The sequence below is a fragment of the Oryx dammah genome, unplaced genomic scaffold (genome assembly GCF_014754425.2).
Source record: "Oryx dammah isolate SB20612 unplaced genomic scaffold, SCBI_Odam_1.1 HiC_scaffold_11210, whole genome shotgun sequence".
Taxonomy (NCBI): domain Eukaryota; kingdom Metazoa; phylum Chordata; class Mammalia; order Artiodactyla; family Bovidae; genus Oryx; species Oryx dammah.
This window is the reverse complement of record NW_024080603.1, coordinates 6,563,969-6,576,021: the sequence shown is the minus strand read 5'-3', so window position 1 is coordinate 6,576,021 and position 12,053 is coordinate 6,563,969. Positions and strand designations below refer to the sequence as shown.

Genomic DNA, 12,053 nt, shown 5'->3' with positions numbered 1-12,053 from the left:
GAGCATTTTTGTTTTTAATTTTAAGTGCCTTTATTAAGGCATAATTTACATGATAAAATTCACCAATTTAAAATACAGTATTGTAAAGTAAAATAAAGTAAAATTAAAAAAAATAAAAATAAAAACTGTATAAATTTAAAAAAAAAACTGTTCAATTCAGTGAATTTTGACAAGTGTATGCAATCATGAACTGTACTATAGTTTCATGGAGAGCAGTCCTATTACGCCCGGATTCTGGTAACCACTAAACTGCTCTTTGTTCTTAAAGTTTTGCCTTTTTATGGAACTTCCTGTAAATGAAATGTATATAACTTTTTGTGACTGGCTTATTTGACTTTTGAAATTGATTTGTAAATTATTGAGTTTATTATATTATTAGTTATATATAAAACATAATATTAATATAAAATATTATCACATATTATATATCATAATCATATAACATATAATTATAGTCATTATGTATTATATCAATGTTACTGCAATATTACTATTATAAATATAAATTATATTTTATATAAATCATGTTATTATATAAAATATATAATGTATATTAAATTATTTAAATTATATTAATATTTCACACTATTATATATATTAATATTAATATTATTGTATTATATTAATATATATAATATATTATATTATATGATATATTATAATTATATTGATTATATGATTTTATATATATATATATATATATATATACACATACATACATACATAAATATAGAAGTTTCTGGTGGCTCAGATGGTAAAGCGTCTGTCTGCAATGCAGGAGACCTGGGTTTGATCCCTGGGTTGGGAAGATCCCCTGGAGAAGGAAATGGCAGCCCACTCCAGTATTCTTGCCTGGAGAATCCCATGGATGGCGGAGCCTGGTAGGCTACTGTCCATGGGGTCGCACAGAGTCGGACACGACTGAGCGACTTCACTTCACTTCACATAGAAATATATTTTATATAATATGTAATATATAATATAAAATAAAATATATCACATATAAATAAATGATAATATATAATATATAATACATCATATTAATAATAATATATCAATTATGCAAGTGGAAGATAATATAAGTGGAAGATTAATTGATATAATTATATATATTAGTTATATATTATATTATTATTATATAATTATTATATTATTAGTTTATTACTTGTTATTGCTGGATAGTAGGTATTCCATTGTGTGGATATATCCTATTTAGTTCAGTTCAGTCCCTCAGTCATGTCTGACTCTTTGTGACCCCATGGACTGCAGCACACCAGGCCTCCCTGTCCATCACCAACTCCTGGAGTTTACCCAAACTCATGTCCCCTGAGTTGATGCTATCCAACCATCTCATCCTCTGTCGTCCCCTTCTCCTCCTGCCCTCAATCTTTCCCAGCATCAGGGTCTTTTCAAATGAGTCAGTTCTTCACATCAGGTGGCCAAAGTATTGGAGTTTCAGTTTCAGCATCAGTCTTTCCAGTGAACACCCAGGACTGATCTTCTTTAGGGTGGACTGTTTGGATCTCTTTGCAGTCCAAGGGACTCTCAAGAGTCTTCTCCAACTTCACAGTTCAAAGCATCAATTCTTCAGTGCTTAGCTTCCTTCGTAGCCCAACTCTCACATCCATACATGACTACTGGAAAAAACACAGTCTTGACTAGATGGACCTTTGTTGGCAAAATAATGTTTCTGCTTTTTAATATGCTAAGTTGGTCATAAATTTTTTTCCAAGGAACAAACATCTTTTAATTTCATACCTGCAGTCACCATCTGCAGTGATTTTGGAGCCCCGCAAAATAAAGTTTGTCACTGTTTCTATTGTTTCCCCATCAATTTACCATGAAACCGTATGCCATGATCTTAGTTTTCTGAATGTTGAGTTTTAAGCCAACTTTTCACTCTCCTCTTTTATTTTTATCAAGAGGCTCTTAAATTCTTCACTTTGTACCAAAAGGGTGGTGTCATCTGCATATCTGAGGTTACTGATATTTCTCCTGGCAATCTTGATTCCAGATATATCACAGTATGTTTATCTATTCACCATTAATGGACTTTTGGATTGTTTCTACTTTTTGACTATTATGAATAATATTCAGGTACAAATCTTTATGTACAGATATGTTTTCTGATCTTGTGTACATACCTATGAGTATGTTTGTTGGGTTGTGTGGTAAGTGTAACTTTACAAGAAACTAGTCAACTATTTTCTAAAATAGCTGTACTTTTCTCTGTCCCCTTCAATAATCTATGAGGATTCCATTTGCTCAATATTCTTAACAGTACTTGACATTACTAGACTCTTAATTTTAGCTATTTAGGTGTATAGTGATGCTCCATTGTAGTTTTAACTTGCATTTTCCCAGTGATTAAGTATTATATGGACCATCATTTCACATGCTTTTTTCAAAACATTTCTGAATCTTTGATGAAAATCTGTTCAAGTTTTTGTTTAACTTTTTAAAATTGTTTATTGGTTGTCTTTTTTTATTTAGTTGTAAGAGTTCTCTATACAAGTTTTAATTATCTGTGTTGTAAACACTTTTTTCAGTAGTCTGTGCTTACATTTACATTTTATTAATGGTGTCTTTTTTTGTCCTCATGTAACCATCACTTTATTTATTTAAGAGTGTTTTTAACTTTTTTTAGTTTTTAATTTTTTATTGAGGTATACTTGATTTACAATATCGTATTAGTTTCAGGTGTACAACATAATGATTCAGTATTTTTATGGATCATACTCCATTTAAAATTGTTACAAAATAATGGTTATATTTTCCTGTTCTATACAATGTGTCCTTGTTACTTATTTATTTTTAATTTTTATTTTATATTATAGTTGGTTTACAATATTGTGTTAGTTTCAGGTGTACATCAAAGTGATTCAATTATCTTTTAAAGAAAAATGCTTTTAATTTTGATGGAAGTCTATTTAATTTATTTTTTCCGTTTCATCTGTATTTTCTATTACAGTTCATATTTTTTGTGTCCTAAGAAGCCCTTGCCTAATCAAAGATTCCAGAGATTTTCTGCTGTGCTTTCTTCTAGAGATTTTATAGTTGGAACTCTTTGCATGCTATACCTCACTTGGTCATGATGTATTATTACCCTTTTAAAATATTGCTGGATTTGATTTTGTTCCATCAAAAATTTTATTAAATGAGGGATCTTTGTTTATGAGGGATGTTATTCTCTAGTTATCTTTGTATGATTTTGGTATCAGGGTTGTGTGGTTATTTTATGGTTAGTGGGGAAGTGGTCCTTTAACTTCAATTTTTTGAAAGAGATGTATAGGCTTAATAGTATTTCTTCCTTAAGTGCTTGATGGAATTTACTACTTAAGTCATTTTCACCTTATCCTAATTATTGGGGTCTTTTAGTGGACCGGAGGTAACAATAAGAAAAGTGAAAGAGAGAAAGAGGCTGATACTCCCTGGTTTACGCAGAGTCCTTGACACAGGACTTGTGTCTCTCACGAAGGCACAGGGTGCTATCTCGAGGGGGAGGTGAAGGCACAGGGCGCCTTCTCAAGAGAGTGTTAGAAGCCCAAGAAGGAGAGTGAGCAAGATGGGTTTCTGTTCTCCAGAGAATTAGCTGAGGAGAGAGAGACAGAAAGAAAGAAAGACAGACAGACAGACAGACAGACACAGGGACCCAAGCTCAGATGGAGCAAAGGTGCTTTATTAGCAGAAAGGCAGGCTTATATATCTTTAGTAAGATGATTACTCAGCTGTTACACAGGATGAAATTTTATCAATAGCCACAATATGGATAGTCTAATACATACAAGGTCTCAGATGCTGAAAAGAGTCACTGCCTGTCTCATCCCATGACCTGAGTCCTGAGAACTGCATGCAGCTTTACTCATTCTTGGAATAGGAACTGATAAGGAACAGAGAATCCTTGAGAAATAGAAAACAGCAGGCAGGAATCCTCCTGTTAAATGTTCCCTAATATGTAATGTATCTTGAATCAGTATTATGCCTTTTCAGTTATAGTTTGAGAACCTTGCAACAGTATGCTTATATTACCCTTCAGTCCTTTGTTGATATTGGTTTCTTACATTTTATTTCTACATGTTACAAATGTCAAAATATATTAGTTTTTATTTTATACAGTCAATTGCCTTTTATCAAAAGTCAAGAAAATGTCTTTTATATTTACTCAGTGTCTACCATTTCCTGTGCTTTTTATTCTTTTGTGTTGACATGAATTTCTATTTGGATCATATACTTCTGTCTGAAAACCTCTTTTATCATTTCTTTAGGTACAGATCTGTGGGAAATGAATTATTTTAGCTTTTGTGTAAAAATATTTTCACTTTTGATTTTGAAAGATATTTTTACTGTGTATATAATTCTAGGTTGACAGATGATTTTGTTTCATTACCATAATACTATAATATAGGCTTCCCTGATAGCTCAGTTGGTAAAGAATCTGCCTGCAATGCAAGAGACCCTGCTTTGATTTCTGGATCAGGAAGATCCACTGGAGAAGGCATCGGCTACCCACTCCAGTATTCTTGGGCTTCCCTTGGGGCTCAGCTGGTAAAGAATCCGCCTACAATGCAGGAGACCCGGGTTCAATCCCTGGGTTGGGAAGATCCCCTGGAGAAGGGAAAGGTTACCCACTCCAGCATGGGGTTGCAGAGTTGGACAGGACTGAGTGAGTGACTTTCACTTTCACATTAGTAGTTTATATAGTTTCTGATGGGACGTCTAATATCATTCTTATCTTTCTTTTTCCACATATAATTTGTCTTTTTCTGCCTAGCTGCTTTTAAGATTTTCTTTTTATCACTGGTTTTTTTTGACAGTTTGATTTTTATATGACTTGGCCTGGTCCTCTTTATGTTTCTTCCTTAATCTGTGTATGTATAGTTGCCATTGATTTTGGGAAATTTAACACCATGTATTTTTTTTATATCTCACCTCTTCCCCACTTCTTTTCTAGAATTCTAGATATACAAATGTAAGACTATTGGATATTGTTCCACAGGTCACTGATACTCTCTTCATTTTTTTCTCTTTTTGTCTCTTCATTTTGTCTCTTTGCTTCATTTGAGATTGGTTCCATTGCTGCCTCTTTAAGTTCATTGATTTTTTGTTTGTAGTGTCTAATCTGATATGCATTCTTTCTAGTGTATCTTTGCTTCAAATACTGTATTTTCATCCCCAGACCTTCCTTTGAGTCTCTAAAAAAAACCTTCTATTTCTCCTCTCATCATATTTATGTTTCGTCTACCTTCTTAAACATAGTGCCATGTATTGAGAATAGCTTCTTTAAATTCTTGTCTCCTAATTTCATCATCTGTCATATCTCAATTTGTTCCTGTTGATTAATTTTTTTCCTGGTTGTGGTCATAGTCCTGTTTGTTTGCATTCCTTAAAATTTTGTTTGGGTGTGAGATTTTTGTTTTATTCATTTATATAGTGTTAGACATTGTTCTGATACACAGTTAAGTTAGTTACAATCAGTGTAATCCTTCCAGGACTTACTTTTAAGCTGTGTTAGGGTGGGTCTGGGCACAGAGCAGTTTTTATTCTGGTCCTAATTTATTTCCAGTACTAAGATATGATTTCCATCGGCTGATGTGCTAGGTATTACACATTCTTTCCATTCTGCCTGGGAAAAAGATGAAATATTCTCAACCATGTGTCAGCTCTAAGGACTCTTTTTCTTTGAATTTTTCCTTGCTTCAGTTCATCGTTTCTTACTATGTTCAGGTCTTCACTTAGCCAGAACCTTGTGAGGACCCCTTCTGTAGTCCCCTGTTCTCTTCCTATGCAGCTCCCTTCTATCTGGTACGCTGCCATGCAAAACCTAGGTAATGTGGCCTCTAAACTGTAAGTTCAGTGAGACCATTGGATTCTGTTTGTGTTTCCCTTCCTGCATTGTCACCTGGAAATTGTATCCAGGCAGTAAGCTGGAGCAGTTTTTGTTTTGTTTTCAGTCTTTGCAAGTTTATTAAGATATTTTCTGAAAGTACATTTGGAGTATAAATCAGAGTTGACTATTCTGAGTGCTCCGAAAATCAGTACTTGGTTTTGGTTCTTTGACCTCACTTTGACTGAGCCTTGTGTAAGTTTTCAGCCATGATAGAGCTACCTATATTTGTTGCATATTTGGTAAAATATTTTGGTTTATATATCTATAAGATGTTATTTAATTGAGCCTATTGATTCTGAAAGGTCAAGTTTTACTTCCAGAATTTATCAATTCTTTTTTTTTTTAATTTAAATTTATTTATTTTAATTGGAGGCTAATTACTTTACAATATTGTATTGGTTTTGCCATACATCAACATGAATCTGCCATGGGTGTACACGTGTTCCCAATCCTGAACCCCCCTCCCACCTCCCTCCCCATACCATCCCTCTGGGTCATCCCAGTGCACCAGCCCCAAGCATCCTGTATCCTGCATCGAACCTAGACTGGCAGTTCATTTCTTAGATGATATTATACATGTTTTGATGCCATTCTCCCAAATCATCTCACCCTCTCCCTCTCCCACAGAGTCCAAAAGACTGTTCTATACATCTGTGTCTCTTTTGCTGTCTCGCATACAGGGTTATCGTTACCATCTTTCTAAATTCCATATATATGCGTTAGTATACTGTATTGGTGTTTTTCTTTCTGGCTTACTTCACTCTGTATAATCGGCTCCAGTTTCATCCACCTCATTAGAACTGATTCAAATGTATTCTTTTTAATGGCTGAGTAATACTCCATTGTGTATATGTACCACAGCTTTCTTATGCATTCGTCTGCTGATGGACACCTAGGTTGCTTCCATGTCCTGGCTATTATAAACAGTGCTGCGATGAACATTGGGGTACAAGTGTCTCTTTCAATTATTGTTTCTTCAGTGTGTATGCCCAGAAGTGGGATTGCTGGGTCATATGGCAGTTTTATTTCCAGTTTTTTAAGGAATCTCCACATTGTTCTCCATAGTGGCTGTACTAGTTTGCATCCCCACCAACAGTGTAAGAGGGTTCCCTTTTCTCCACACCCTCTCCAGCATTTATTGCTTGTAGACTTTTGGATCGCAGCCATTCTGACTGGCATGAAATGATACCTTATTGTGGTTTTGGTTTGCATTTCTCTGATAATGAGTGACGTTGAGTATCTTTTCATGTGTTTGTTAGCCATCTGTATCTCTTCTTTGGAGAAATGTCTATTTAGTTCTTTGGCCCATTTTTTGATTGGGTCGTTTATTTTTCTGGAATTAAGCTGCAGGAGTTGTTTGTATATTTTTGAGATTAGTTGTTTGTCATTTGCTTCATTTGCTATTATTTTCTCCCATTCCGAAGGCTGTCTTTTCACCTTGCTTATAGTTTCCTTTGTTGTGCAGAAGCTTTTAATTTTAATTAGATCCCATTTGTTTATTTTTGCTTTTATTTCCAGTATTCTGGGAGGTGGGTCATAGAGGATCCTGCTGTGATTTCTGTCGGAGAGTGTTTAATATCCATTCTTTTTTAGGGTTCAAAATCTCCTTCACCAAAACCAAACATGCCTATTCGATACTTCATAATGAAGAGTAGCAATCTGAGAAACCTTGAAATTTCTCAACAGAAGGGTATCTGGTCTACAACTCCTAGTAATGAGCGGAAGCTAAATCGAGCCTTTTGGGAAAGCAGCGTGGTTTACTTGGTATTTTCTGTTCAAGGATCTGGACATTTCCAGGTGAGTCATCCTGAAACAGTAAAAGGGCATTATTCTGGCTATAGATTAGATCAGTTAAATCATAGAAGTTAAAAAGAAGCTGGGTTTTTATTGCATTGGAATGTAAGAATGCACTGTGCTTGACTGAGGATGAGGAATATATTGCACCTCTTCAAAGGAATGATATATAGGGATCCCTTTGTGTTTGCCTTGTTTTCCCAGTCTCTCCAGATAAACATTTTTTCCTCCTGAGGACAACTTAAGATTTCTGGTGGATTAAAAGTAATGAGAAGTGTGACTTTTTGATAAAATGTTTATTTAAATATTGCCAAAGAGATTAGTCTGACCATCAAGAAACTGTGTTTCTTAACTCAGTTTCTTAACTGTGTTCCTTGAGTTGATGTATATCTGAATTTATAAAATAATGGATTTATTATTTGATATAATTATCACTTTTTGAACTAAAAACCTAGAAGATACATAGTATTCATATGGTAATGGAAAAAATGTGGGTTTAGAACTATGATACATTATTTAGAAAATATGTGTTTGTATTTAAAATTACATTAGAAAGCTGAAATCGGTCTTTCCTCTAAAATTTTCTAATTCATCTTTTTATAAGAAATGCTTAATGAGTAGCTTTCTAGAATTTTGTTAGATATCTATTATTTTTATATTACATTGTTACCTTAAAAGTACAAAACCTCAGGGCTTTCTCATTTTTCCCTCATTTTATTCACAGGGATTTTCTAGAATGTCTTCTGAGATAGGAAGGGAGAAGAGTCAGGATTGGGGCTCAGCTGGACTAGGAGGAGTGTTTAAGGTGGAGTGGATACGGAAAGAAAGTCTTCCCTTTCAGTTTGCACACCATTTACTCAATCCTTGGAATGACAACAAGAAAGTGCAGATAAGCAGAGACGGGCAGGTATACGATGGCATTTAATATTTTTCTTCCACTGTTTGTTTTGTTTGGCTGTTATTCAGTGATTTGTTTGAGGGACAAATGCAAGAATACAAATTGTATATTCCATGTGCACATGGGAAGATAATGGTTGAAATAGAAGAGTTAGTTAAAAACCTACTTGCAAATGTGCCTGACAGAGCTCTTTTTTTTTTTTTTTAAACATTTTGTAAACTTGACTTTGCTCTGTCATTGTATATATAATCTTTCATGTCAGTTCTTGGAGGTTCCTATTGTCGACCTAACTTGATATGATCAAAACCTAGTGTAATTCTGAAGTAATTTCAGTAAAGTCTAAGGATAAGAACAGTATCTAAGTTCTTTATGGATTTAACTAATGATATAAATAGCAATTTTATATTTTGTGGCTTGTTTTATTTCTTTTATGCTTTGTCTTCATGATACTAGTTAAGGTGATGGGAATTAACATATATATTGATGACTGTACTAGCTTCTTTATATGAGGTAGTTCAATTCTTAAGCCTAAAATAAGTTATTGACCAAGTTTTTTGTAGGAAAAAATAGATTCAGAGAATCTATTTAGAGAGTTATCTAGTCTTGCTAAGGCTATATCCAATACTTCATCTGAACAAGTGTGACTGTTGAAATAACCACATGAAAACTGTTAAGGTTCTTTTTAAGTGCACATGATGTCACAAGAGGACAATAAATGACATTCTTTCAATTATGTAAGAATATTTTAATTTTTATTTGATAATAATTTTGAAATAAATTTCATTCCTAAGTATATTATATAGTATATAAGATGGTTTCTTGAGGGAAAAAACACAAATATCTAATATGTTAGGTATTAACATAAACCTTTGGAAGTACAAAAGCTGAGTACTTTTGCTAAATCTTCATGAAAAGCGTTAGAGCAGTGAAGGCATAACACATGATTCAGTAGAAATATGAAGTTTGATTTTCTTACATTTTTATCAGTATAGGTTTCAATCTAGTTGTTTTTATGTTTATTGTGACTTTTGGTTTCTCCAGGAACTAGAACCTCAGGTTGGTGAACAGTTGCTCCAGTTATGGGAACGCCTTCCATTGGGAGAAAAAACCACAACTGATTAATATTCAGGTTATACCATACTTAACTTTGAGTACAGGCATTATTTATTATCATTAATGAAATCGTTCAGATTATTTATATTTTCTTTTCTTCTTTTTTTTGTTTTTAACCCTTCCAGAGCTCTTAGCTTCAGAAGAACATCATGTCTCCTTATAACCACTGAATGCACTGACGTTCAAAAACTGAGATGGGGTTGTGTTATGAATGAGCTTTTCTGGTTGAAAGTGTTGCTTGAGGACCAACCATCTTCATATAAAAGAGAATAGGATAATTTAATTTTTATTGTGATCATAGGGAATGATTATATGTTTGTTAATATGTTTATAATTGAATGAAATAGTTGTTTCTTTAACATAGCAGCAGTTAACATATTTAATTTGAAGTTGAACATTTGTTTGAAACACTGACTTAGATCTCTAATTGGTGATTTATTTTAATGCAAGATAAATTGTTTACTTTTAAGAAAGGTCTGATTTTATCTGTCCACCTGAGCACCATTATAGAAGAGTCAATTCTAAAGATTTATCATTAAAAACAAGCAAAGAAAAGCAAATGACCAAAATCTAAAAATGTCCCTTTTAAAAAGTGTGTCCTAATTAAGGACTACTCATTCTGCCATTTTTAACCTGAAGTACATTAAGAAAAAAAAAAAGAAGAAGAAGAAAGAATCTTCTTTTTCTGCAACTATGTGAAACACAGTAAGAACTGAAGAAAGGCAGAATTCCTTCTTGACTTGAATCAGATCAGATTAAGTGCTTAATCGAGGTGCTACCTCTATTAACCTGATGTGTCCAAACCATCCTTTCTTCCACATAGCAATCTTCACTTAACTCTGATACAAAAACAGTGATTATGAACTCTTCATTTTGGCTAGAGAAACTTTATTTAGACAAGTTAAAAATTTAAGCAAGTTATACAAGTTGGAAAAAAAAAATGCTTGTAACAGTTAATGGTAACTTGGTTTCAGTTTTCCAAACTGAAGCTCCCAAACAACACACAATGTTTTCTAATACTTTTTATTCTACTTATGTTTCCAGGTAAGATTTCTCTCTCCTTTTTTTTTTTTTTGCATTTGTGGTTTAATAAACGGAGAGTAACTCTTTGTAAACCCATGTTAGTGCCAACTCTTGCATTTCTTTGCCATCTCAGAATTATTTGGTTTGATCTCTTTACCACAGTTGTCTATAAAATTTCCTTAGAGGCTTTCTGAAGGGAAATGGAAGTTCAAGGAGAAATGAAAGAAATGTCTTGGTTCTGAGTTTTAAGTGAAACAGGGTTGATAGCACTTCTCATGATGCATTAGGGTCATTGCTGTGTAACAAAAAACCAACATAAATCTAATTTAAACACAAAAAGAGTAAGTGCTCTGCTTCTTTATTTAAGAATAAAGAAGTGAAAAGTCATTCATCAGCATAAAATCTCGGGCACTCTTCTCTACTTTCTCTGGGAAAGCATTGTATGTTGGTGCATTAGTTTAAAATGCCGGCTGTAACTTTTGCCTGTACTTGTAGTTACTGGGATTTTGTTTGTTTTATACTTTGAGACATACCTGTAAATTGAGCCTGTGTGAATTATGTTCCACTATATGTATATTACAGTTCTTTTCCTATTAGAGCAAGTTGTGGTTTTCTGATAATGTATACATTTCTTTAGGTATATATTTAGCAGTTCACAGTATTCTAATCTGGAAGTAAGAACTTCTAAAAAATAGAACTTGTTTCAATTTCCACCTGTTTTCTAATATCTATCCCTGTATGTAAATAATGAGTTTGTTGATATTTAAGATGAACACAATTTGAATGTAATTAAAATGCTGTTTTTTTTTTTGAGAGAGAGATGAACTTTAAATATACTTATTAAATGAAATTCTGTTAAATCATTTAGATTTTGTTATTTCTGACATTATCAATGATCAACAATTATCCCTTGAGATATTAATGAATTTCATACACTTTGAAGAATACTAAATTGCAGTAGAAGGTGATGGCCTCATATCAGTACCTTTCCCTAGAAAAAATTACCTTATTATGATAGGGGCATGAGAAAAATCCCAAGACAGGTTTTAACATAAAATCTTCTGATTATTAATAGGATATGTAGCTGTCCACCTTCCGTTCTCAAGACAATGCATTATGTACTGTGCCATTGTATCCAGCCTCACTCTACCAATTACAGCAAAGATAAACAATAAGGAAAGAATAATCTCAATTGAGTACTTCAAGGAAAGACAAGTTCATTTAAGAATTTGTTCTCAGAGACTCATTCTTCACCGTTTAAAATCTTGTATCCTGAGACAGAGAAAATGTTGAGAAATAAGTCAAATGAACTTTACACCTGAATCAACACCAGAGTGA

At 33.3% G+C, this 12,053-nt stretch overlaps 1 protein-coding gene across 1 annotated transcript in view; it reads left to right on the top strand.

Annotated features, from left to right (window-relative positions):
* LOC120860999 (3'-5' RNA helicase YTHDC2) overlaps positions 1–11,578 on the top strand; it is a 69,927-nt gene extending 58,349 nt beyond the window's left edge. Inside the window, exons 27-30 of the mRNA XM_040236704.1 lie at positions 7,481–7,684; positions 8,406–8,588; positions 9,621–9,708; positions 9,818–11,578. Coding sequence (XP_040092638.1) covers positions 7,481–7,684; positions 8,406–8,588; positions 9,621–9,701 — 468 coding nt within the window. The 3' untranslated portion in view covers positions 9,702–9,708; positions 9,818–11,578. The remainder of the gene's footprint in view (positions 1–7,480; positions 7,685–8,405; positions 8,589–9,620; positions 9,709–9,817) is intronic.
* The last annotated feature ends 475 nt before the right edge of the window (positions 11,579–12,053 follow it).